Source organism: Protobothrops mucrosquamatus, unplaced genomic scaffold (assembly GCF_001527695.2).
Source record: "Protobothrops mucrosquamatus isolate PMUCROS unplaced genomic scaffold, P.Mucros_1.0 scaffold960, whole genome shotgun sequence".
Lineage (NCBI taxonomy): Eukaryota > Metazoa > Chordata > Lepidosauria > Squamata > Viperidae > Protobothrops > Protobothrops mucrosquamatus.
In genome coordinates this window covers 426,308-452,720 of record NW_015387204.1, presented here as the reverse complement: position 1 = coordinate 452,720, position 26,413 = coordinate 426,308, and the positions used below count along the sequence as shown (strand labels likewise).

At 33.8% G+C, this 26,413-nt stretch overlaps 1 protein-coding gene across 1 annotated transcript in view; it reads left to right on the top strand.

Annotated features, from left to right (window-relative positions):
* The window catches only part of KIF6 (kinesin family member 6), a 113,188-nt gene that overhangs the window by 14,352 nt on the left and 72,423 nt on the right, over positions 1 to 26,413 (top strand). Inside the window, exons 4-12 of the mRNA XM_029284803.1 lie at positions 8,438 to 8,585; positions 10,256 to 10,365; positions 12,581 to 12,710; positions 15,840 to 16,046; positions 17,082 to 17,225; positions 18,690 to 18,776; positions 19,563 to 19,666; positions 21,856 to 21,961; positions 23,315 to 23,456. Of these exons, the coding sequence (XP_029140636.1) occupies positions 8,438 to 8,585; positions 10,256 to 10,365; positions 12,581 to 12,710; positions 15,840 to 16,046; positions 17,082 to 17,225; positions 18,690 to 18,776; positions 19,563 to 19,666; positions 21,856 to 21,961; positions 23,315 to 23,456 (1,178 nt within the window). The remainder of the gene's footprint in view (positions 1 to 8,437; positions 8,586 to 10,255; positions 10,366 to 12,580; positions 12,711 to 15,839; positions 16,047 to 17,081; positions 17,226 to 18,689; positions 18,777 to 19,562; positions 19,667 to 21,855; positions 21,962 to 23,314; positions 23,457 to 26,413) is intronic.

Genomic DNA, 26,413 nt, shown 5'->3' with positions numbered 1-26,413 from the left:
TACACTGTAGGCAAAATTGGAAAAGAAGAAAAACAAAAATCACAGAATAAAGGCAATAGCAAACCACTTATGAATGTCAAGCAAACTATATGAAGATTCAAAGATTTAATATCTGTTGGAGCATATATTTGGATATTCAGATAATGCATGAACTTTTTGCTTTTATTATGCATGCTTGTGTAGGAGAAAATGTGTCATTCTTTGTTGCCTTCTCCCACAAAGAACAGTTATTTCCCATTATTCTTTGTTCATTGTCCCAGCCATTCAGCTGTGGTGAAGCATATCACATTTTCCATCCTCTTGAGCTTGTTTTGTGGCTCGATTAAGTGCAGCTGTAGCATGTTGATTCTGGATACATAGGTGCTTTTTGCTAGTATAAGAGGTTGCTGGGTGATTTAACTGGCAGACAAAGAGGTTTCTAACACTGGCTGCCTGAAAAAAGGTTCTTGATATATATATGCTACCTGAATAGTGAAAAATGGTAACAAACGTCAAATTTCCAATTTTAGATCTCTTAATGCTTCTGTTGTTTTCCACTGCAATTTTTTCTGAAATAAGACATAATTTCAGGTTACGTTTACAAGAATATAAAACAATACATTTGTAACCTGACAGGTTACTTTGCCTCATATATTCTAAATATAATTATGGTTGCACATTTATTATAGCACATTTCAACTGCTGGAATAATTGCTTGTAACCTTAGCTTCTTTTCTTTGGAAATAGCACCTTAAAGTGAAAACACTGGGCATCGGTATAAATATGTAGCCATAGATTAGTTCTCAGTGTCTTATTACATTGGTTTCTTAACCATATCTTGCTCTATAATCATATTTATCAGAGAGTCACACTGAGGGAAGAAGACTGGTTTGCCAGCCCTCCATCTCACACAATGGTATGCAAACAAAGCCTGCTACTATATCTCTAGTGCATCCATATTCTCCAACTGGAATTTCCCATATTTTAGATTTGGCTGTGAATATGGCCTGATGATTTGTCTCAAAATATATTAGGACTGGGATAATCCTAAAGTAATGGTTCAGATCTCATGTGAGACTAGCAATTCTCTGCTATTCATTACAGCAAACCATCCTTTTTTCAGGCTTCCTTCTGAGCCAAAAATATACAGTTTGCACCCTTTTTCAGGCTTAAGCATGGAGTCCAAAATGTTTCTTTGAAATAATTTTCAAAGCATGCATGGCTTCAGTGCATATATTGTCTTGGGCTAAAGGATTGAATCTCATGTTAATAACAATTTTTATGAAATGTGGAAGAAAAAGAAATTAAGAGTATTATAAAGCTTGTGTTTCTGAATTAAAACAAAATGTATCCTTGCTTTGGGAACTACTAAGAAACTGCCTGCATTATGTTACTTCTAGACTATGGCTCAGTGGTTGAGAAACAGTGATATACTGGAAGGAATCATCATTCTTGATCTTTTTATATCACTAGGTTGACATGGTGAACTGTGGTGAAATTTTATAACAGATAAACATGCATCACATCCTTATTCTTATTAGTATAGATGTTTTAATATAGAAGTCTGTAGAATCTATTTACAGCATAGTGGAGGAAGAAAATAAGGCCCTTTTTGAATGCTACTTTTCATGATTATAGGGTTTTTATTTAGCAAGTTTTGAGTTTGTTTTCTTTTCTCCTTTTAAGTTTTGGCAAAGTAAAGTGTCAGAACTATAGTGATTAAAATAGTTATGAACCTGCAGATACAAATCTGCACCAAAAACTTGTTTTTATCAAATTTTTATTGTAAGGTTTATTTTTAAAACATTTAAGCACAAATGGGACAAATTGCAGTTACCCCTTCCATTAAAGTTGTATAATGTGCCAGGACAGATTTATAAAATATTTGGAAGATATTATTTTTATCCCCTTTGTCATTTTACTTTCTTTACTTTTTTCTCCATCACTTTTAAATGTTTCATACACTTAACATTGTTTAAAGGAAAACAGAAAGCATTGCACCTCTTTTTCCATGCTATTTGTTATATGTATATATCTGCATGAATACTTGGTATTTGCATGGGCATAAAATAAAAGTGATATTGTAACATTTCTTCTAACTAAGGGAATGTTTATCTACAATTGAAACCAAATAAAATAGAGCCAGTGGCATAATGGAAAGATGTTGGAGAAGGAAAATGAAAGTCTATTTTCAGCTACAGAAGCTCACTGGATTATTTTGGGGGAAGTCATTGTCTCTCAGCCAAACTTACTTTATAGACTTATTTGTATAAAAATAGGAGAGAACACCAAGTGTTCCACTCTGAGCTCTTGAATAAAAAGTAGGATAGAAATCAAATAAAGGCAATAAATATTTAAGTATAGTTCTTTTCCATATATTTAAACTTTACTTGGAAACTTAAATTTGATATTAAATTTTACTTTTGTCATAAACATTACTATTTAAAAGTATCATGCCAAAATCATTGTATGTAGAGCAGGGTTTTTCAACCTTTTCACAGATTGTACCGCTTTTAGGACATGACAATATTTGAGTACCACCAGTGCTTAGCAAGGTGTCAAAAACTTGATGACTAAAAAAAGGGGGGGGGTTTACTGATTAGATTCATTTGTTGTTATAGAAATGGCTAGTTTATAATATTATGAAAAGTAAAAAGTTGAGGTTCAATGTTAATGCTAACTTCTACTGCAACAGAGGAAGTCTGTTCTTTTTCCCTTCTCCCCCTCACTTTCCCCCCCTTTTTCCTCCCCACTGGGTTCTACTATTTGCGTTTGTATTTTTGTATTTTATTCTATAATCTAATAAAATATTACAAACTGTAGAAAAAAAGGAAAAAAGTACCAATTTTAATTTCTTTGGTGGCTGTTCCTTTGCTGAATCACTTTCCCTTTGCACTGACAAATGTATGATAATTTATCTATGTTTATTAATATGCACCACTACCAGCTAGCTCAGGGATCTTCAAACTTGGCACTTTTAAGACTTGTGGACTTCAATTCCCAGAATTCCTCAGCCATCATGGCTGGTTGAGGAATTCTGGGAGTTGAAGTCCACAGGTCTTAAAGTTGCTAAGTTTGTAGACCCCCGAGCTAGCTGGTCGGCCCTTCTTCCTCTCTCCCTCTCCTCTCCTTCCTCCCTGCCTTCTGAGCTCACCTTCCACTGTAGTAAGAATGCACACATACCCCAATCCCTTCCCTGTACCCTTAAAGACACAGGAATCAAGTGCAAAGCAAGAAAGGCTCACAAAATCCCAGAATAAAGAAACACATAAACTCCGGGGTTTTTTCCCCTTTAAGCTGCCTCAGGCATGTCACGTATCACAAAGTTGCAATCCGAGACTGAAAGGCTCCAGCAATTGCAAAAAGCTTTAGCCTTAAATTAAACCTGTTTACCTTCAAAAAAAAACTTTCTAAAAGCCATAGACAGACTCAAGACAAGGGGGTAAAACTAATTACATTTATTTAAAGGGATTAAACCTACGGAAGGCAACACTTTGGACTCACTGCTAGCCCTTCTGAAACAGACTAAAATATTCCAATAACCAAAGCACACAAACGAGCCTCTGAATTACAAAATGCTGTAAAAACTGTACAAAAATCCTTATGGTAACCCAATCAAGCTGCCAGCTGATCCAGAACTAAATAAACCCACCTCCTTTCTGACATGCTTGTCTCCCGGTTTTTCATTTCATCAGTGCTGATTTCATTCTCCTAGCTGAAGAAAACAAACCAGGGGACCTTTTCTTCCAGCAACAGCTGCTGCTTCTTCCCTGTCCCTGTTTCCTACCTGCATGCTGAGCTCTCCTTCCACAGCTTCTTCTCCGTCCCCTTCTCTTTCCCTGTTGTCTTTTTTCCCCTTTCCCACCAAAACCACCTCCTTTTATATCCTCTCCTCTCCTTCCCCCTTTTTCTTTAGTTCACCTCCACTCCGTGCTCCTTCTGGAAGCGCCAATTAGCTGGAGCCAATCAACTGGAGCCCTGCTGGCTCCTGGGGCTTCTGCAGAGCCCAGACAGTCCTGCAGCTGCAGTTGCCTTTCCCTGAGGCTTGGGTCGCTTTGGCTCATTCCCCTCCCCCACTACACTTCTCTAGGATGGTCGCATATCACCTGCCACGTGCCAAAGTACCACAGATGTTACGTGTACCATCGGTTGAAAAGCCCTGATGTAGAGGATTGTAGAGATAATATTGATGGAGGAAGGAACTGTTAGCAGAATTGTTAAAACATAATAAAGACGAAAGTAAATGATAGTTCACACCTAATTAAGGAGAGATCATGAGAAAGCGATTCAAAATAAGCCCACCTTGATTCTGGACTGGGGGTAGAGGTAAATTCTGGCAGGACTTTAAAATTATTTTATACCTGACAACAACATTGTTCCAGCAGTTCTTGTAATCTCTTGATCTGGCCTACCTTGATAGATTGATATTATCTATCTTTTATCTATTAGGTAAGATGCTGGATATTCAAGTCTCTGTTACTGTACAACATCTTTATCTATTGAGTTGCACTTACTATGAATTTGGTGTGAATACAGCACCAACTTCATTTTCAATTCTTTAACTTTTTCTGAAATTTAATAGGTTTTTTGCCTTGGAACAGGTTTACGACATAAACCATTTTCATAAAGTTCCCCTGTCCAAAAATAGAGGTAATATTAAAGTTAATAATTTTTCCCTAGCTAAATATTTGACGATTGTTCTTATATCAAAAATTTTGTGTTCATTTTTTGAAATACCAGCTTTGTCCAGCTATAAAGGCCGGTGGTTTTAGAGTTGGAATCAGTCATTTTGAGGAAAGGCAGAGCCATTATGTAAACATGAAACAGATGTTTACAACTCCCAAGTCTGGGAGGGGAATAGCTAAAATCTGTTGACTCACAGGGGAAGGAGACAAAGGTCAGGATTTAAACTCTGGGCCTGACATGAAAAATATTGATTCCTATGTACAGTAGTTGTTCTTTTTAGCAGTAAAGCACCTTATTTAGCCATGTTGAATCTGTGAAAATTTTGCTTTTACTCAAGGTAGAATTCAGTTTCTAGATAGCTGGTTTTTATTGTTGTGCCTGGAGTGAAATCTGATACCAGCTGAGTACACTCAAAATGGGTGGACTAGCTCCCAAAATTTCTCAGCCAACATATTTTTTACTGAAATTTCTGGGAATACATTTGGAGGGCACTTAGGTTAGAGAGGACTATACCCTGTATCTCACATTCTACTGTATAATTATCTACTATAAAGTTTAGGGAGATTTCACATGTGTTTTGGAATGCGTAAAACATAATTGCTTGGTTTTTGACAAATCTCTCCTGGATCTATAAAATCTGAAAGTTGGCAAGTCAATTTGCTCTTATTTCATTAACCCCAAGGACATGTTCATGTAAATGTTCATCTAATCCCACCAAGAAATGAAAAAAAAAACCCCAGTCTTCTCTTAAAATTAAAATTAAAAAAAATAAAAAATTAAACGCACTTTGAATAATGCAATAATCCATACTGCCGCCCAAGCCCCTACCCCTTGTTTCTGGTTGTCAGTGATTCTCAATGAAGGTTTTGAGAACTCATTAACCAATGAGTTAATGCTTCAAATCTGTCCTCTCAAAAATGTGTTTTTTTTTTCACTTGTCGAGTTAAGAGACAAATGTTCTGCATAACTCTTGAATAATCATAGTTTGTAAATAATACCTACCTCTCCCTCTGATTTCCATCATGGAATCGTTAGGATCTAGTAGTTCTGAATAAGTAATGAAAAAAGTTTTAAGATGACATAGGATTAATAAACTCTAACCCAGAAAAAAACAAGCTTGATAAAACTGGAAAGCATGCAGCCTGCTTTTGAGAAGGTTTTACTCCCCCCCCCCAATCCAAAATAGCAGGACTCCACTTTGGTAATAGTCTTAACTTGTCACTGTAAATCAGGGATGGCCGTTAATTTTTCCAAGGGGCCACATGGGAAACTGGGCCAATCTGAAGTAGGGCTGTGAAGGTGCATAGGCACGTACACTGGAAAAAATAGCAATTACCTTCAAAATAAAAGCAATGCAGTTGTATTGTGTCCATGGTATATGCTTACTTACATTTGATTTCTAATTTTTGATTGACCTCTTGTGAGCTAGAAAAAGACAGCCAAGGAGCCAGATGTGGCCTAGGGGCCATGAAATGCCCAGGTCTGCTGTGGATGGATAGTTGGTTAATGGTGGTAACAGAAGTGGTTTTTACTAATTTTATCTAGTTTACAAACTATCCTTTCCTAGAGTAGATGAATGTAGTCTCATCACTTCCAGATTAAACTTACTATAATAGCTTTATGATTTAACTATGAACCTCTGGAATGTTACTTAATCCATATGGTTACTTAATCCATATGGTTGTTAGGCTCCACTGTATGTACTGTGGTTTCATTTGTTCATGATATATAAACAATTTTTTTTCCTGAGCAGCTTTTCTCTGCAGCCCAGCGTTTCTCCAAAAGGAGCTAACCACGTGTTAACAAGCACAGCTCTGACAAGTAACTAGAGTTGATTAGTAACTCCCCATTCCATTTTCTTGAAATTGACAAGACTGTTAGCAGCTACAAGCAGAAGGCTTTTGCCTCTAGCTGACTATAACTCATTCCTGCAGTTGATGCTAGAAAATCTATATCTATCTATATCTATATCTATCAGTCTGTCTATGCCTAATTCTTTTTCCACCAGTTTTTCACTGTAATTTTTGTTGCTGATCCAGGAAAGTTAAACAGTGTGTCCCCCTTTCCCCCTCTACCATTTGTTCTTCTTCCAACTGTTCATGTCCACCTTTGCCTGTTCAGATATCTGGTAACTCTTTAAGTAGCTCAGGTTCATCTTCAGACTTATTTAGATAAATCATGCTAACTGATATAGCCCACTAGATTTATCATCTGATGTGGGAAACATAATTTTTTCCTGATTTAATGTTCAGAGTTTATGACTAAAAAGATAAAATTGCTTGAAGTAAAAAAAAATATCCCTATTTGATTAATGAAATGCAATAGTCCAAAAGATTATGTTCTGATTAAGCCAAAGATAACCAGCAACTATTCCATTCAATATTGTTGGACAATATGCAATAGCTTTCTTCCAAACTAAGGTACAATCTTTGCCTAGTAATCAGGCTGAAAACAAATGTCCCTGAAAATTCTGGTATTTTTGTTATGAGTGGTTCTGACTTTCTTTGGCATCTTGTATGTTTTTCTTTGACATTTTGCTATTGTAGATTACACTGAGCCATCTGGCAAATGCTTAGGCTTCCAAATAAATGAGTTGGAGGCCTTTGCCTTTTTCATGGCACCAGACAACAGTTGATTTGTATAAGGCCCCATTCTCCTAGGAAAGAAGATTTTGTTTTTTAAAGACTGACCTATTTAAAACTCTTCTCATATGAAGTACAAACATAAATATTACTTTTTCCACTTATACATAACATATGCTAGCTCTGAGCTGAGTAAATCCGGTACAATGTCTGTATAAAATTTGGACAAAGTTCTGAACAGGATAATTGTTCCTTGATTATATTGTCAAACCTATGTTCTTCACTGACAGATGATTGAAAAAACATATACTAGGTAACTTTTCCTAGCAACAGTAGTGCTTGCAAAGAAATCTATCATTTCCATATAAAGATCTGGGAATTTTATAAATGCCATGTTAAAGTGGTCCGTTTTGAGTTTTAGAACCTTTGGTCTCACAGGGCTATGTTTTCTAACACACCCTATTGTTCCATCTAATGGAAATTGTAATTCAGGAATACCCCAGGAATCAGAGGTGACCGTGGCAGGGCATATTTTGGAAATAATTTAGAAAGGGTACTTTATGGTACATGTATCTAATCATGGATGTAGATTATGTTTGCAAGTTTTTGACTGGCGTGTTCTTTGCCAAGTTTGATTGTTGCGCCATCTTCAGAGGCTGCATGATCCTGGAAAAGATTTCAGTAAGTTGCTTTAAGGAGGTGCCAGCAGATGCCACATTTGGGTGACCCCTGCATACTCCAAAGCACATTTTTCAGAACTGAATCTGAAGTACTGTGCAACTCTAATATATTTACTGAGTATGATGAACAAATGTACTCAGCATGCCTGGTATTTAATTGTAAACTGTTTTTGGAATGTTTGCTTGGCTAAAGAAAATATAATATCACTTTTTATTTAGCAACAAAACATTTAATGATTATTTCTTTAAAAAAGAGAGCCAGTTTGATGTAGTGGTTAAGGTACTAGACAAGATACTGGGAGAACACATGACTGCTGGGTGACCTTTGGCCAGTTCTGTCTCTCCGCCCAAATCACCTCACAGGGATTTGGGGGGAAATAGAAGGAGGAAGAATTATGTATGCTGCCTTGATTTGTACAAATATACATAGAATAAAAATCAAAGAAAATATTAAGAACAGATTAAAAATGTACACATTTACACATATGCACATTTTGTCTCCATTTTCAGTGCTCTGTCTGGCTATAATGGAACTATATTTGCCTATGGACAAACAGGCAGTGGCAAGACTTTTACGATCACTGGAGGAGCAGAACGTTACAGTGATCGGGGAATAATTCCACGAACCCTTTCTTACATATTTCAGAGGTTGCAAAAGGTCATTGTTTCTGTTGTTTTCATTTAAGAATAACTTATTTACAGAAATATACAATTATATAAATAAATTTTGATTTCATGTTGCTTTCTATAGCCTCAAGAAGATTAAGATTCTATATATTTAACAGGAAATCAAAGGACTAAAAATTGTCAAGTTGCAACTAAGTTATTTTAATAGAAGAGAATATCTGCAGCTCTGGAGTCCTTTGCTTGTAGATATTTCTACATTACCTGACTAGACAACAACAATAGTACTAGCACTCATTAGAGCCAATGATGTTATTTAGTTGGGTAATGAAATGTTTACAAACAAACAACCCAGCTCAGAGAGCACCAAGGACTCCAAAGTGTTGCTTTATGCAGCAATGGTATTGTATCACAGAAAGCTGGCTTAAAGTTTTAAGTCAGCCTGGCATCGTTCAGTTTGTTTGGCCGCCTGCTCAAAAGTTTGTATTAAAATAGGTTAATACTAATTTATGTGACATTTCTTTAAAACTGTAGTATAGTTATTGCCTGAGTTACAACAGCTCAGAAGATCTGAGTCTCCCTTGATATGAAGGAGCAGGTGTGTTTGGATCTCTCCTAGAGTAGTCTTGCAAGACAGAAAACACACCCAGATGAACTAATTTTACTTTATTGTAAGGGTACATAAACAAAATCTTGCAAGTCTGAAAGTACATTTCTCCCACATCATTTTTACCAAGAAGTATGCCATGCCCACATTCCTTTTGTAGGCTAAGCTGCTTCTTATCTGAGTGTTCCTTTGGCTGTGGCTCTTCCCTCTGTGCCCTAAGGTCATTCCCACATAGAGACTCTGGCCAGGTGAGCATTTGGCCAGCAATCTTACTTGGAATTCAAGGACTTCCCAACAATAACTCATATCCTCATTACTACTCATACAAACTACCGTAAGGCATTCTACACAGGGCTGCCTTTGAAGATCACTCAGGAACTGCTGTTGGAACAGAATGTGGCAGCCTACTTACTGGCAGGTATGAGTCACCAAGGACATATAATACTGGTGCTGTAGGTCCTGCAATTCCAGATGCAATACAAAATGCTGGTTTTGGCATGTATAAATATATATGACTTGGCACCAATTATTTACAGGACTGCTTCCCTAACAGAACTGATCTATATACAGTATTATACTTGTTTCTGGTAAAGCTGTTGGTTGTTCCTATTTCAGTGAAGTGAGGGGATCTGAGGCCACAAGGAATTGCTTTCTGTTATTGCATTGGTTATAGGGTTAGAGCCTCTCCTTAGAAATTAGATTGGCCCTACTTTATTAGCTTTCTAAAGTACGATAAAAATGGAGGTTTTCTGGAGAACATTTGGGAGTTGATTCATCATCTGTTATTATAATTATTGATACTTTTTTTACTTTTGAGACATTTTTTTTACTTTTGAGACTAATTGGTTATTGATGATGGCTCAGTTCATTTTATTTTAACATAGTATCATTAGGATGGATTGTATTTTAGTGTTTTATCTTGCTGGAATTCCTCAGCATGGGTGTTTACTGATGATACGTATATACTGGAGATATCTAACTAGATAGAGAAGACAAATCCTAACATCAAGCCTATACAGTACTAAAGTAAAAATATAAACGTAGGTAGGTAAAATCCAGATTTTATATGATTATTGAATTTTTTCCTTTTAATTCAGGATAGCAGTAAAGTATATACCACACATATTTCTTACTTAGAAATTTATAATGAGTGTGGTTATGATCTGCTCGATCCACGGCATGAAGCCTCCAAACTTGAAGACTTACCGTGAGTAATGCAATCTTTGTAAAAATTAGAATATTTTTTTTCCTTTTCTCCTAGTTCCAGTTCTCTTTAGGTGCCCTACATATTTCTCTGTATATATTTGCCTGTCTGCATATCAACAGAAATTAAAATTTAAATTTTTTATCAAAGTTTCTGTGACATTACAATAGCAAATAGTACTGCTTATTTTATGTCTATTTTTTCTTTCAAATGTTATTGTATACTATGAATCAAATAAATAGAATTACAATAAATAATTCAAGACTACAGTGTATTTTTTATAGATTTTTCATGGACAAATAAAAAAAAAATCACAGCTATATATTGGGGTAATGCTTCAACAGTTTTGTAACCATTTGCAGAAAGAGAGAGTTTTGGCCTACAAAGACTGCTAGTGGAATCTAGGTTACTACTAGACTTTTGTATATTTGTATGTATTAATATATATTAATATATGTGTGAATATGAACATTGTAATAGTACAGTAAATACAACCCTTTTCACTGCCACATACTCTATATTGGATGGAAATATTATTTAAAAGATCACTTTGTCAAGATTGAAAAAGAAATATTAACTGGAAACATTAGTACTAGCCAATATTTTATCCCTCACACTGCAGTTGTATACATAGCTTTATTCTAGTAATTTCTGGTTTCTTTCTATAAGTAAAAATGTATCCATGTTTTAATGCTAATTTGGATCTTGATGTGGAAAAGTAGTGCTAATTTATTCATAATGATAGAGAAGGCAGAAGCAAGGTATTTGTTTTCTTTATAAATATAAACAAAGAATGTTTTCCATTTGGCTAAATGGATGGAATTTGTAGATTCCTTTTAAAGCTAAGTGGAATTTGTATAAAACAATAGTAGCCAAGTTGAGCTGTGTAAATTCTTCAGTTGTATCAGCCAAGTTGTAGAACTTGTAAGAAATGGAACATCTGAGGACTTCTTTTAGAAAAAATTGTGGCCTTTACTGTTCCAGGTCCCAAAAGGTACCACAATTCCCACAATTATCTATTTTAATACTGAAATCAATATGCTTTTTATGTTTCAGTAATGTGACCTATATTTTCTACACATATGTAGCAGTACCTGACTATGCACAGAGCATAGAAAAGAAATTAAAAAAAATATGTAATTATTTTGAAAAATTACTCCCCAATTGGCTCACTGGCTGTAGTCATTTGGCTGAAAGACTACCAAGAAATCGCAAATCTGAAGACTAAATTGGGAATTAAAAACAAAACAAAGAAACAAAACCAGAAATCCATCCTAGAAGAAGGCAATAGCAAGCCCTTCAGTACGGCTGCTAAAAAACTTACATAACCATGTACATGCAAGCATCAAATTTGATTCAGGGATTATCTTTGCATTTTGTATGTGTCCTTTATTTTCCAATATAGCCCTATGATTTTTATGCAGCCACTCTGGCATTTAGTATCTTTTTCCTTCATTGGATTTTCTGTGATAATAGCAATAGCACTTAGACTTATATACTGCTTCCTAGTGCTTTACAACCCTCTGTAAGAGGTTTATAGAGTCAGCATATTGCCCCCCAACAACCTGGGTCCTCATTTTACCAACCTCGGAAGGATGGAAGGCTGAGTTAACCTTGAGCCAGTCAGAATCGAACTGTGGCAGTTGGCAGAATTAGTCTGCAATACTGCATTCTAACCACTGCGCCACCATGGTTCTTATACTCATTATACCAATTTATATTTGCTTTTTAAAGAATTATATCTCATATTGAGTTCCTTTTTCCATTAAATTCTTCTGCCAGGCAACCCAGTGTCTAAGCAAGCCGATAGCAAGCTCATTTTGCTAAATTGTTTAGCAAAGTAGATTTTTTAAAAAATTGGTTTTCCTGTTTACTATAACAACAAATTAAGATTTATCTTCCTGATCATCTGGAATAGGGCAGGGGAGTATAAGGAGACTGTTAATGTTACAGTTTTATCTCTTTAATATTAAACAACTCAGTTTTCTCCTTCAATAGAATAAGTAATTCTAAAATATATATTTCATTTACTGGGAAATCTTGCTGTTAGTAGTTAGAGTTACATAAACCTTAAAGCATTTGAGATGTATGTATGTATATGATCAAGAAAGTAGTACATTTACTTACTAGCAAAATTTTTGAATAAATATTCCTGTGTAATTTATCATTAAAAATTAAAACCCATACAAGTTTTTCTTTTTTTAATTTTTTCATGTAGAAAAGTTACAATAATGGAGGATCCTGATCAGAACATTCACCTGAAACATCTCTCTTTGCAGCAAGCAACCAATGAAGAAGAAGCCCTGAATCTGCTTTTCTTAGGTGACACAAACAGGATGATTGCAGAAGTGAGCATGTTATGAACATTTCTTATTCTGTCATCATCAAAAAGCTTTATAGTAAAATATCTGTTTGTTTATTTATTTAAAATATGTATATAATCACCTATCTTACATAGAATTCTGAGTGCTACTTTCTAGCCATCTATTCAGAAATTTCAGTCAAATTTATTGTATCTTCATGAGCTAATTTTTGTTCTTAAAGTATCATTGTTTTTCTTTTACTTCTAAATATATTTAAATATTTAATTGAATTTGTGAATCCAGTGTAAATCATATTATACACATATTATACACTTTATATTAGAAGAATCTATATGTGACAAGAAAGGTACTTTGGCAGAGAAATCATGTCTTCNCTTCCCAAATTAAGTTTTTGTGGGAGACATGTCAGCTAGAGTTCCCCAAGACAGGAATTTGGAGAATGTCAATGAATATCTCTCCCCTCTTGGCCCTTGGAAAGCATAATGTGGGACGTCCATTAAGTGATGGAAAAGGCACTGAAATTAAGCCCAAGACCTGTAACTTTCAGAAACTTCTACTGGAAATCTGTTGTTGGAAATGGCTTTAATTGTGTCATTTCATAATGATTCATTTTTAATTGTGGTGTGCTGAATTTCTGGGTAGCTTCATTCAAATTGAAGCTAACCAAAGGGAGCTGGACAGTTGTTTCCCTTGGCTTTTTTTCCCCATGGCAGCCCTGAATGTAACATCTCTTCTGGTATTTAAAGAATATTGTACTGTTAAATCCATCGTCATGTTTCTTGAAACTAGATATTTCCATTTTTCTCAGTCTCTCCTCATAAGACTTAATAGTCAGTTTCCTGCTCATCTTTACTGCCTTCCTCTGAATTTGTATGTGTTGCAACACAAAGCATAACAAACATATGCCTAGGTCTTAATCTCAGTTGAACAAATGTGAAACTCAAAGTAGATGGGGATTTATCTGCGCATTAAACTGCTTCTTCATTTTTTAATATGACATGAAACAATAGCATATAGTGAAAGAAAAGTTTTTTGAAGCTAAGTAATGAGGAAGCAAATAATAAGTTTATGTGTCTTTCCATCTGTCCAAGAAAAATCTTTGTTGCAGGTTTTCTAGTAATAATGGGAATTCTTAAAGGATCTGAAATCTTACTATTCAGTAAGGAGAATAACTCTTTCATTATTAAATTGTAAGACTTTAGAATGGCAAAGAAATATTTTCGTTTATTCATAAAAGCAGCCCTTTACAAATCACTTTGCAATATGGCAATTCTGAGGACTAACTCTTCTTTCTTATGAGGAATTGTTATTCCTAGAAAGGAATTCTATTTTCATTTCTTTGATCGTGCCTTTCTGTATTTGGCTTTGCTAATTAAATTTCAGGCTGATGTACAAATTCAGAAATAGCAAATTTAGGATCATTTAAGATTTTTTTAGGTGTAACCAGAAACACCACACAGGATATACACTGTATAAAAATAGAGAAATTCTGCCTCACAATAGGAAATCGTGGTGGAAGACAAATATAATTTTGTACATCGTACATGATGTAATGTAACATTTGTGAATCTTTTTTTTCTGAAAGCTTAAGAGAAAGCAGACTGTATATACCATTCTGATAGATTTAATAATCAAGAATATGACCTTCTTTTTATTTATTTTTATTTTAGTTATATCCCACCTTTATTATGATTCAAAACATACTTTATAGTCATGTTTTCTTGCTATCACTTCACTTCACAACTCAGTGATTTGTTGAGACTGGGAAACTTCTATCACATTGAATGTAACCCAATTTCACATTCTTTTATGTTCAGCCAATAAAAATGAAATGGATGTAAATCAAAGAGTGTCGTTTTTGATCTCTTTACCATACGGTCAAAATAGTGTTAAGTCTATCAACATGAAAGACTGTATTTTATTATCTTTTAACAATAACAAAACTAACAACAAAATAAAATATTGACTCAAAATATGGAGACAAATAACTCAGAAATTTTATTTTTAGGAAATTAAATCAAAGCCACCCTGCAGTTAATTTTTTTCCTTTTAATGCAAACTTAGACTGTTTTAATGAGAGGAAATGTTTCAATAAAACACTTTATTGCAGTGCTTCTCTATTCCTTCAGTTTGGGAAGACATATATCTACAGTATGTTGTATTTGTTTAGCTATTTGTGTTTGGAAAGTGCCTAGAGCAAATATTCTTGGCAGATTTAATGAATGCAAACATTTTAAATATTTAAAGATGAAAGCAATAGTTCTTTTTTATCTACTTTTTCATCTGTGAGTGTACTATCTATGTATTCTGTACATTTTAGTATATAGAGTATTTTACCACCAAAACTAACAATTTTTTCATAAATATGCTGATTTTAGATATGATGCGGAGGGCATCAGGTTGCTGATGATACCATATTATTTCGAACAAAAGTTTCTCCCAATTGGGAGGTTTAAATTGAAAGAGTGAATGCATTTCTCTGTCATCAAATGTTAAGTGATATACAAGGGTAAAAAAAAAAAGAGAATGAAAGTGAATACTCAGTTAACTAATACTGAGTTTGCATGTAACTATTGAGAAGATAAATTTTGTATAAGGACTCAGTGAAAAGGAATTGAAGATGAATCTCTTGGTGTCATAATATTACACAAATCTGTTACAAATAACTGGTATATCGGTAACTACACAGTTCTGGTCCTATTCAGGTAGTCCTTAACTTACAACCGGTTATTAAATGACCATTCAAAGTTATAATCACCCCCAAAGCTACTTATGAACTGGTTTTTAACTTCCAATATCCCCTCACTCCATGGTCATGTGATTGCATTTTGAGCACTTGGACTGCATTTATAGCCATTTGTGCACTATGGGCAGTCATGTTGCATGATTTACAATGTTTTTGTTTTGATTGAAGAACTCTCTTAAACTTTTATAGAGATATGTAGTAGGACAGATGAATCAGTCATTTTTTTTCCTTCCTCCAATACAGCCCATTGTAAATGGAATTATTATGGCATCTTTGGGTTGGACCAAATAAGTTTCAAAATATCATTATGATCTGTTTTAACTTAAACCACTTTTCATTTCTAAATGATCAGTAGCATTTAGACTGAGAATTAAAAAGTAAGGCTTAGGAAATCCTTTCTCTCACAGACTCCAATGAATCAAGCCTCCACACGTTCACATTGCATTTTCACCATTCATATCTCAAGCAAAGAACCAGGATCAGCAACCATTCGGCGTTCCAAACTACACTTAGTGGACCTGGCTGGTTCAGAGCGTGTTGGAAAGACTGGAGTTGGAGGCCAGCAACTGACAGAGGCCAAATACATCAATCTGTCTCTACATTATTTGGAACAGGTAAAGTTGATCCAGTTTCCATTTCTTGTATTGTTTTATAATATTCATGTTCTCTTGCACTTGGCATTTGAACCATTGAATTTTGATTTAGACATGGAACACGATGTAGCTACTCTGTGACAAAATGTCTGTACTGTACTTTAATATATTGTACCATTTGATAGATCTTCTTATTTAGAGATCAGTTTAATAGCACATAATGAAATTTAATAATGGTAATTTTATGTACAGGTAGTTCTCGCTTAACTACCATTGTTCAGTGACCCTTCAAAGTTACACATGTGATTTGGGCAAAATGCAATTGGCAGAGATGACAATTGGGCAGCCAAAAGGGCAGAGATGGGAAGGGGGAAATAGACAGGAAGGGAGAATGCAGTATGAGACACATATGCTTTGTGGCAAAATAAATGATAATCCACCGTCAGTGAAGATATTTTCCAAATCAGATGGTCATAACTTCCAAGGTGCTGGCTCTGGGAGGGAAAGGGTTGATCCCAAATATCCCAAGCACAAAAAATTGAATTTGATCAATCTAGGAAGATAATTGCATGACTAATCATGCTGCCTGGGGTCTTCAGTGACTAAAAAATATAACAAAGTTATACTGTCTCATCCTGATCTTCAAATATGGTGTTAAGATGGATGAAGTCTGGAAGATGCATAATTGTGGAAGTAGATGTGCTGTAGTACTTTCTTCACTATTGTGCTCTTGTCAGTCTTTTCAGTTCCATTGTCAAACAGAGCATTATGCTTCCTGAAAACATTCAGCAAGTCAAAGTAATTGTTTTTTGTCTACTTTTGTTATAAAACAATGAAGTGATTGTGCCTAATCATAATCGCCAGCACTAGAAGGGTCTGTGTGTGTGTGTGTGTGTGTGTCTGCAGTTTCTATATTGTTCTTCTTGCACTAAGTTTACTGCAATTGTATGAAAATTCGAAATTTTAATGCATTTTTTTTAATAAGACTTGTCTTAAGTAATCAAAAGCAAGATATCAGAGCTTAATAAGCTTTTCTACTTATTACCTATATTGCAGGTAATCATTGCTCTGTCAGAAAAAAACAGATCTCACATCCCCTACAGAAACTCTATGATGACTTCAGTGCTAAGAGACAGCCTGGGAGGGAATTGCATGACAACAATGATTGCAACACTCTCAATAGAAAAAAGGAACATAGATGTACGTTTTCCCATTTTCCATTCTCAGTTTGGTTTTATATTAATATAACAATTTTTATGCTCAAAATTCATTGCATAACTGATGCAGTATGATTAAACTCTGACAGTGACGTAGCATTCTTAGAATAGTTTTTTTCTCCATTTTTAAGGATTTGGCTATTAGGAGTGCAGAACTAGACATTAAAAAAAAGTAGAAAAGGAAAAAAAATGAAAGCCCTCTAATAAAAATATATATAAATAAATCTTGAATTTATTCACCCTTTCAATTTTCTCCCCTCTACCCTCCTGTGACTTCTACCTTTATTGTTACCTGAAGTACCTGAAGGTTAATAGGGAGCTCTGAATAATGCAATATTTTGCCATATGGTTGTACTGAATGTTCAAGGCATTTTGTATCCTTCACTTATCAGAGGCCTACAGATGGAAGAAAATTTTAAATGGAAGACAAGTTGATCTTTTTTCTGAAGATTGCTTCAGATTCTGTGATGAGATTTGGATAAAAAAAAATTCTTTTTCATTATATTTAATATCAGATCAGGTCATAATAAGTAGTAAAAGTCATTTTGTGGATGATTACAATACAGCTCATTTTATTATATTCAGTACATACTAACAGTCAGTCTGAATGTATCTTAATTCACATAATAAATAATAGTCTTATGGCATTGTTGTTTTAAAAAAATTAACCATGATAGAAATGTAACTAAATTCCTTAGCAACATTGAAGCAGAATAAAATATATTTTAAAACTAGTTAATAACTTGTTTATACAATTAATAGGTAATGTTGGTATAAACCACATGCTAGTGGATCATTAGCAAATTAAAAAGAAAATATGACTGAAGTTAAAAAAGAGTTAATTAGTTTTGAAACTAGAGATAGATACATAAAGTTAATGGAATTTAAGATTTTATGAGATCTTTAAAAAAAATGAAAATACATCATTAAGGGCCTATGTCTTACATTGCACTTTATATCACTGCTGATTTATTATAAAATAATTTAGCATCAGTCATGCACATAATTATAATTTTAAAATAATGTTTACAGTAACTAAAATATAATACCAAATATTGATTTATTGCTGAATACTGAACCTCATCTACAAGTCCTTTGCTTTTACATCTTTACTCTTTAGTCATTGAAATCTATAGTATGATCAATTTTGTGTTCTTCATTAGCGTCAGCCTATTAATTAGTCAACACAAAAAATAAATGTCATAATAATTTAATTTTATGGAGAAATATGGGAGTGGATATGGGGCTGCTAGTTTTGCTTGCAAATGATACATGCCATGTTATCTAATTCAGTCCTCAGATATAATAGACTGAAAGTATTTTTATCAATATATAATTTGTTTGGCATTCATTTTTGTTAAAGTATGTTAAGACCATTTTAAAGATTGTTGCTTTGATTCTTATATTGTAGAAAACCTATTTGTTAAGATTTTTTGTTCCCTTTTAGGAATCTATATCAACCTGTAGATTTGCTCAGCGAGTTGCTGTTATTAAAAATGAAGCTGTTCTAAATGAAGAAATTGATCCTGGATTGGTAAGGCTGCTCAGTGACTCTTTTTGATAACAGTATATACCATGACAGTGATGTCCATGAAATAATTATTCCTAATATTGTTATTCATTCTGTCTCCTGAATATGGTAGTGGAGGCCTATTTGTCACAAGTGATTAAAAATATTGCGAACTTGATGCAACTTACATAGTGTAGTATTATTATTAATAATAACTAAATTGCACTATTATTAACAATGACTAAATATTTTCTTAAACATACAGAGGGATCTAATGCATCATATTTTCAATCACTAATATTAAGCAATAAGTTTGATTTTACCTTTTGAAGTTCTGTAGAATAGTTGTATGTAGTGATATATGTAGTGTAGCTATGTTTAACTTGAAAGTAAGCTCTTGTATATTCAGTAGAACTTTTTTCCAGATATATATTGAGAATATTGCCCTCCCCTAGAGAATAAAGATGGTGAAAACATATTGCCTGTAACTAATCCAGAACTATGTAGCTATGCTATGAATACAAATTCAAAATGCTAAACCAGTAAAGAATTGAATCTCAATTGTCCAGTGTTTACCACTGTTTACCGGTTTCTCTTCCTCCAAATCACAATTCATTTATTTTTCCAAAGCATGCCGTTATTTAAGTTCACGGAACTATTTCATTTCTATAAAAGAAAATGAAAAAAGTTTAAATTTCTTTTTTGGGGGGGGAATATAAAAATTAGCTATTTGGTTTATATAGAAAAGAGCATCACGACTTCTAAATCATACATTCATTGTTAATTGGTTGATCCACTTTATATTTCCAGATGATTATGCGTCTGAAGAAGGAAATCCAGGAATTAAAAAATGAATTGGCCATGGTGACTGGAGAACAAAGACTTGAAGAACTCTCAAAAGAAGAGCTGCTAGAGTATTATTTGGCTTTCTTTATGTCATCTAATTCTGAAATATATTTTTTTCATTTGCATAATAAGCATGGACATCCTAGTAGAATTTAGTTTCAACTAATACTTCAAATTAAGAGATATTTTATTATATTTAATATTATTATATTTCAAAAGAAGTAGTTGAAAGTTTAGTACATATAACTATGCTGAAATAAAACTGAACAAATTAATCTTTATAAATACCATAGCATAGTTATGAAAGTAACAGGTTCTTGGAACGTACAAATTAATTCAGAAATACCCAAAGATAGCAATTTTACTACCTTTCACAAGTTGAAAGATTTCACAAGTTGTTTTTTTATTATGTCAGTTAGATATTAGTCCTTCATATATCACTAATTCAGTTAGATCAGAAGTGATAAGGCTTATTCAGAAAGACATTTATTTTTGAGTTCAAGGATTCCAAAAGAAAACATTTTGAATAGAATATCTTCCTTTTCTTGCTACATTTGATCGTAGGAGCTTAAAACAAAGATTTTTTTACCAAGCAACCTGAAATATTTCCTATTAATTCATCAGATACTGAAAAACAATATTACAGTATAAAATAGCTTTTTTGCAGGCCACTATTTTTATCTCTTTGACGTTTGCTTCATGTGTTTTGAAGACTATAGCTGATGGGAGTGGACATACAGTACATATAGTGAACCTTGTACTGTATATGACATGATGTCTCAGGGTTCTGTAATAAAAAAGGAAGAGCAGCTATGAATGACTAATAGTTTACACTTAAGTCAAAGTGAGAGCTTCCAAAATTCCTTTACAAATTAGTTAAATCTAACTTATTGACTGTTTTAAATATAATATTCCTAGTCAGATATTGAAGACCAAAATCCATCACATTAGCCATGTACAAACACTACAGCCAAACAGTTATTCAAGCCAACTCTTAGGTACAAATCTAAAATCTACTAAATTACTTACAAGTAGAGGCAGACTAGAAGAATGGTCTTAGTATAGATCAGGGGTGTCAAACTGCTTGCCCGCGGACCGGACGCATCATCCGGAAGCTGCGCCCACCCCATTGCCGACAATGGCAAAACTGTCCCGATACGTTGCGCGATGTCACGTGACATCGTGAGTTTGATATGTCTGGTATAGATAAAGGTCAGTATATCCAACAAAATAATTCAGTCACAAGTTCTGCAAAATGGACTGAAATGAACATTATTTCCATCAAATATCCTAGTCTCTCATTCTCATACTTTATAAAGTTTTCAGAAAAAGACCTATTTCCAGATCAATTATGCTCATTATGTTACTGCCTCCTGAGGAGATCATCTCTTCCAGGAAGGCCTACTTGACAGTCTGACAGCCTTCTACAGTGCACATGTTCCTCTCTTGGCTCTACATTAATTTTAAAAATCATCAATATATGCAAGACTATTAAGCAGGATTACTTTCAAGTGCTTAAAGATTCCATTCTGTGGACCATTAATTATAAATAAGTTTAATTGAACAAAATATAACTTTATTTTGGTTAAACATATACTTGGTATATCATTGGATGGAATTTATTGGATGGAACATTGCTAATTTTAAAAATATTCCATTTGATTTAAAAAAACAACACTCCCTTAATGTGCTTTTGGGACATAAGCAGTGGTGGGATTCAGCCGGTTTGCACCACTTCAGCAGAACCGGTAGCTAATTTTTGGTTGCCCAGACCCAGAATGGACTTCCAGAAGCGGCATCCACACAGAGAACCAGTTGTTCACATATTTGAATCTCACCACTGCACATAAACAGTAAATTTGCTCTCTATGTGTTGGAGCCAGAGTTTGTTTCCTGCAGATAGAAAGGTTCTTTCCATCCATAGGTGACTTTTGATCCAAAGAAAAAATCCCAGGGATAAAATGAAAAGTGCAGCTATTTTTGTTAACTAATGTCCCCACTCTGCTTCCCACTGGCATCCTAAAAGTTTGTTCCAAAGATCTAGAATCCTCAAGAACTGAAACAGAAGGTATACATTTTAAAATATTGCTTTTCCAGCTTCCCATTTTGCTGAAATTCCACTTGCAGAAAGTTCATAGCTGAGATAAACCAGCAGAAATCTGGAGTTTAGTATTTATATTTAATTTGTTTTTCTGAAGAGTGATATATTTTCTTCAAGGTAGCTCTTTATTTTGTTTGTTTTATCGTGTATATTTAGATTAGATGAGCAAGTTAAAGAATTTTTGGAAGATACTGATCCTGAAAATATTTTGGAAATTGGAGCTGACATGCGGAAGATCAAATACTGTTTCAGCCATTTAAAGGTATTTTGCACTGTGTTTTTAACACGTTAACAAATGTAATGTATTTTGATTTATTAGGCAATTTTAAAAGAGAAGAGGAAGTATGTGTTTCTAATTAGAGCCTAATTAATATATATATTAAATAAATTATGTTTTTCTTGTAGCAATAATGAAATTTACATATTGTAAATGAGAAAATCATGATTTTCCATGTGATGTTTGAGTTATTAATATAAGGATATTTTTTTTCTTCACATGCTCTTCCTTTTTGCATTGACCTTGTTCTTAATAGTTTTAAAAGATTTCCTGTTATGTATAAAACAGTGAAATGTGATTTGCTTATTTAATAACTAGTACCTGAAAACCGTTGGAAACTGTAATTTAAAGAATGTGCAAAGTATTTATCCCTAAATTGCTGGGTATTCCTTCTTAAATACACCATTATTTATTTATTTAGACAGGAACTTTTATCTAAAGCAACTCCATAGTTAGCTTAGTCATACTTTCAGTGGTGGAATTCAGCCGGTTCTCACCACTTCGGCAGAACGGGTAGCTAATTTTTTGTTGACCAGGACCAGAATGGACTTTCAGAAGCAGCATCCACACAAACAACCGGTTGTTCACATATTTGAATCCCACCACTACATACTTTATATTGGATATAATTTTATAACTATTCAATTATTTGTAAAGAAGTCCCCCCCCAAATAGAAAAAGGCAATTGGATGGGAATTTCATAGGCAGTTTAATTTATTCTAATTTATATGCCACACTAAACAGAATTTAAAGGATATATTAACAAAAACAGTAATTTATAACTATTCTCCAATTTGTGGTTGTAGCCTTCTTTAAAGTTTTTGTGTGCTGTTATTTGATTATGAGCCAACAAATCAGTATTGCCTCTTAGCATCTACACAGAATACAAGCATACAGCATGTTTTGCAATAAACTTTTTAATACGGATATATGTTTTAAAAATGAAGTAATTAACTGAAAATTAATCTGCATATTTGCAAATGTTAAAAGTACTGTTGAGGCCAAATGACATAATTATTGTTAAAAAAATCAGTATATCTTATTTACAGGAAAACAAGTAGAGAAAATTTTAAGTTTAAGAAACAGGAGTTGAATCTTAGAGGAAAGAGAGTCAGAATTTTAGGAAGGATGACTGCATAGCTAACCAAAGGAGATGGTGCATGAAAATTATTCTGATTTGTTTAAAAGAGATGAGGCTATTAAAACTAGATGATTCATAAGGGAGATCTTTATAGTGGCTTGCCATGGTAGCACTACAAGTTTGTGAAATCTCCTCCTTACAGAAAATGAAAGAATGAATTACTAATTAAAATAACTGTATTGTTTTTGATTCAACAGAGACTGGTAAATGATGCAAAGCTTCCTGGCAACCAATTACTTGGACCAGATGCTCAGGAAGATAAAAGTGCTAATACTGTAATTGGCAATGAAGAGTTAAAGAAACTGAAGAATCTTTTGCAGCAACGAGATAATGAAATCAGTATCCTTTTTCAAATCTTACTGGATAAAAATCTAGTTGCTATTCCTGTGTTAAACAATCCTCAAAAGCAGATGTGGGGGAGGAGCTAGAGGAGGTATACTTTATTGCAAAACCCTTTAAAATTCAATGTATAATACTTTTGATTTAATAATAACATGAAAAGGTTTTAATATTGTTAAGTGAATATAAGTCAAGCTGAATATATCTATTTTCAGTTATCATCTGCTCACTCTGGAACAGCTTGTCTTCTGAGGTCAGGATGACCCATGCCCTGTTAAAACTAGGAATGCAGTTAGAACCATTTTGGAGAGGAAAACAGCCAACATCTTACCGTGTGTGTGTGTACTGGGTGTTTGTTGGTTTAGCCAATACAGGGCATTATGAAGATTAATTGGTTTTATTGATATTTTCACTATTTTGAATTGTAAATTACTCAGAATCAGCCAAGGAAGCAACATAAATAAATACATTCTTATAATTATGTTTAAAATTTGATTGTAATAACTGTAATTTGTACTTCTGATCAAACTGTATGTTTTAATTGATATAATCTCAGCATGGTACAAAGTTAAACATGACATTGAAATAATGAAGAGCTTCTAGGCCTATTTTTTTTGTATCATAACAGAACACCACCACCACAACAACAACAACAACAATAATAATAATACCTAGTATGTTGGCAGCAACCCGTGTCAACCATCAGCGCCAGTCAATTTGAATGTTCAGTTGACTGAGGTTCACGTCTAATGAATAATAATAATAATAGTTGGAAGGGACCTTGGAGGTCTTCTAGTCCAACCCCCTGCTCAGGCAGGAAACCCTATACCATTTCAGACAAATGGCTTTCCAGTCTCTTCTTAAAAACTTCCAATGTTGGAGCATTCACAGCTTCTGGAGACAGGTTGTTCCACTGATTAATTGTTCTGACTGTCAGGAAATTTCTCCTTAGTTCTAGGTTGCTTCTCTCTTTGGTTAGTTTCCATCCGTTGCTTCTTGTCCTGCCTTCAGGTGCTTTGGAGAATAGCTTGACTCCCTCTTATTGATGTATTAAGTATCACGTATTTCTGAAAATTTAATCTTATTATTTATGTGCAGATGTTTATTGATTTGCAATAAACAAGACAATAGTGAACTTAATTTTTGACACTATTCCAGTTGTAACCTTGGAAGATGGAGAGAAGAGATGATACCTAGGGAATCAAGTAAAAGGGGGAGAAGCCCACAGCTGAATGGGCAGAAAAAGAAATTTAGAAACAATCTGTCCTAACTTATCAAGAAGTAAAAAGACACGTCAGATTTTTACTTGTTTTACTTACTTATTTGAATACTAAATAGCAGACAGAAGATATGATGAAGACTCCTTAATTGTACCACACGTGGCCAGACTTCAGCATAGTTTCAATTGGGAAACTGTGGGCATTCTAGACCAAGCTAGGTCTAAAAATGCTAGAGAATTCCTGGAAGCCTGGCATTCAGACAAATCAGCCATCAACAGGCACATAGCATTACAATAAGTAGAATTAGCTCATAATTTTTTGTTAACATAAAGTTGTTATTATTAAAGCTGTTATTAAGACTGAAAGGAGTAATTCACTCATTAAGATTACAATTAGGTGAAGACAATTCCATGGCAAATGCTCTGAGCTAACCTCTTATTTTATCATTTGTTTTGAGTGCTTTCAACAACTGTAGGTTCCTCCTGTAACTCAGCTGCCTGGGCATTTGAAAATAAAGATACTTTACTCTTACAAGCAGGTGAAAATTGAAGAATGTCAATAATGAGAAATATTATTAAGAAATGGAAGTTACATGGAACTCTTGAAATCAAGGCAAAATCTGTAAGACAAAAATATCAGCTAGAACTGCTGATATCTGGTCATATTCACAAAACAGAACAGAGATTCACAGTACAATGTTGTTGATACAATAATGAATTTTCCTGGGAGAAGTATCAGAAGAAAACCGTTTCTCGAAACTTAACCACAACCAGTAATTGTCCAAAACGTTTGATAAGCCTGATGCAACAAAGTGCTTTAGTCTGATGAAATAGAAACAATAGCTCAGCCACAGCCACAAAATATACATTTCAAGAAAAATAATGTGAAAAGTTTGAAGAAAAGAGCAATATGGCAAAGTATTAAACATAGAGATGACTTTGTTGGCTCTGTTATGATTTAGGATTGTGTGACAGGCAGTAGCACAAAATATACTACGCATGTCAACTGAATGTCAACTAAATATCAATATATAGTAGAAAATAGTATCCCATTATCATTAAGGATATTGAAGCTGAAAATGATTGGATGTTTCAGCAAGACAAGGTCTTAAACATATCTCCAAGTCAACCACGAAATAGTTAAAGGAAAGAAAGACTAAAAAGTTTTGGAATGGCCTTAATAGCCCCAAGAGTTGAATATTATTGAAAATCCTGGGGAGATGTTAAACATAGACTGGATGCAAAGATACCCAGAAGAATTCACAAGGAAAAGTGTGGAAAAAAATCCCAAACCAAATATCCAATTTCATATTTATCCATAAAAGATTGGTTGAGAATCAAATATTTTAAAATTTATTTTAAAATGCCTTTACTTTTTGCTTTCAGTTTGTTACCATACTTTGCCCTAGCATTTTATATTTTTAGTTGTTTTCCTTGTTCCATTTACAATGAACTGATAATAGAAGCAAACATACAGTTTGACATTTTTCAAATATTAGATAGTATTTTATTATAATTTTAGAAGTTAATTTAATTTAATAATTTAATTTAATTTAATAATTTAATAATTTAATTTATATACCGCCCTTCTCCCGTAGGACTCAGGGCGGTGCACAGCATATTAAAACAGATACAAACAAAATACATCAAAAAACAAAAAAACCCCATAAAACCAAATTAAAAGCCAAATATTGGAAGCTGTGTGTCAATTAAAATTTTCTTAAAATCATCCCTACCT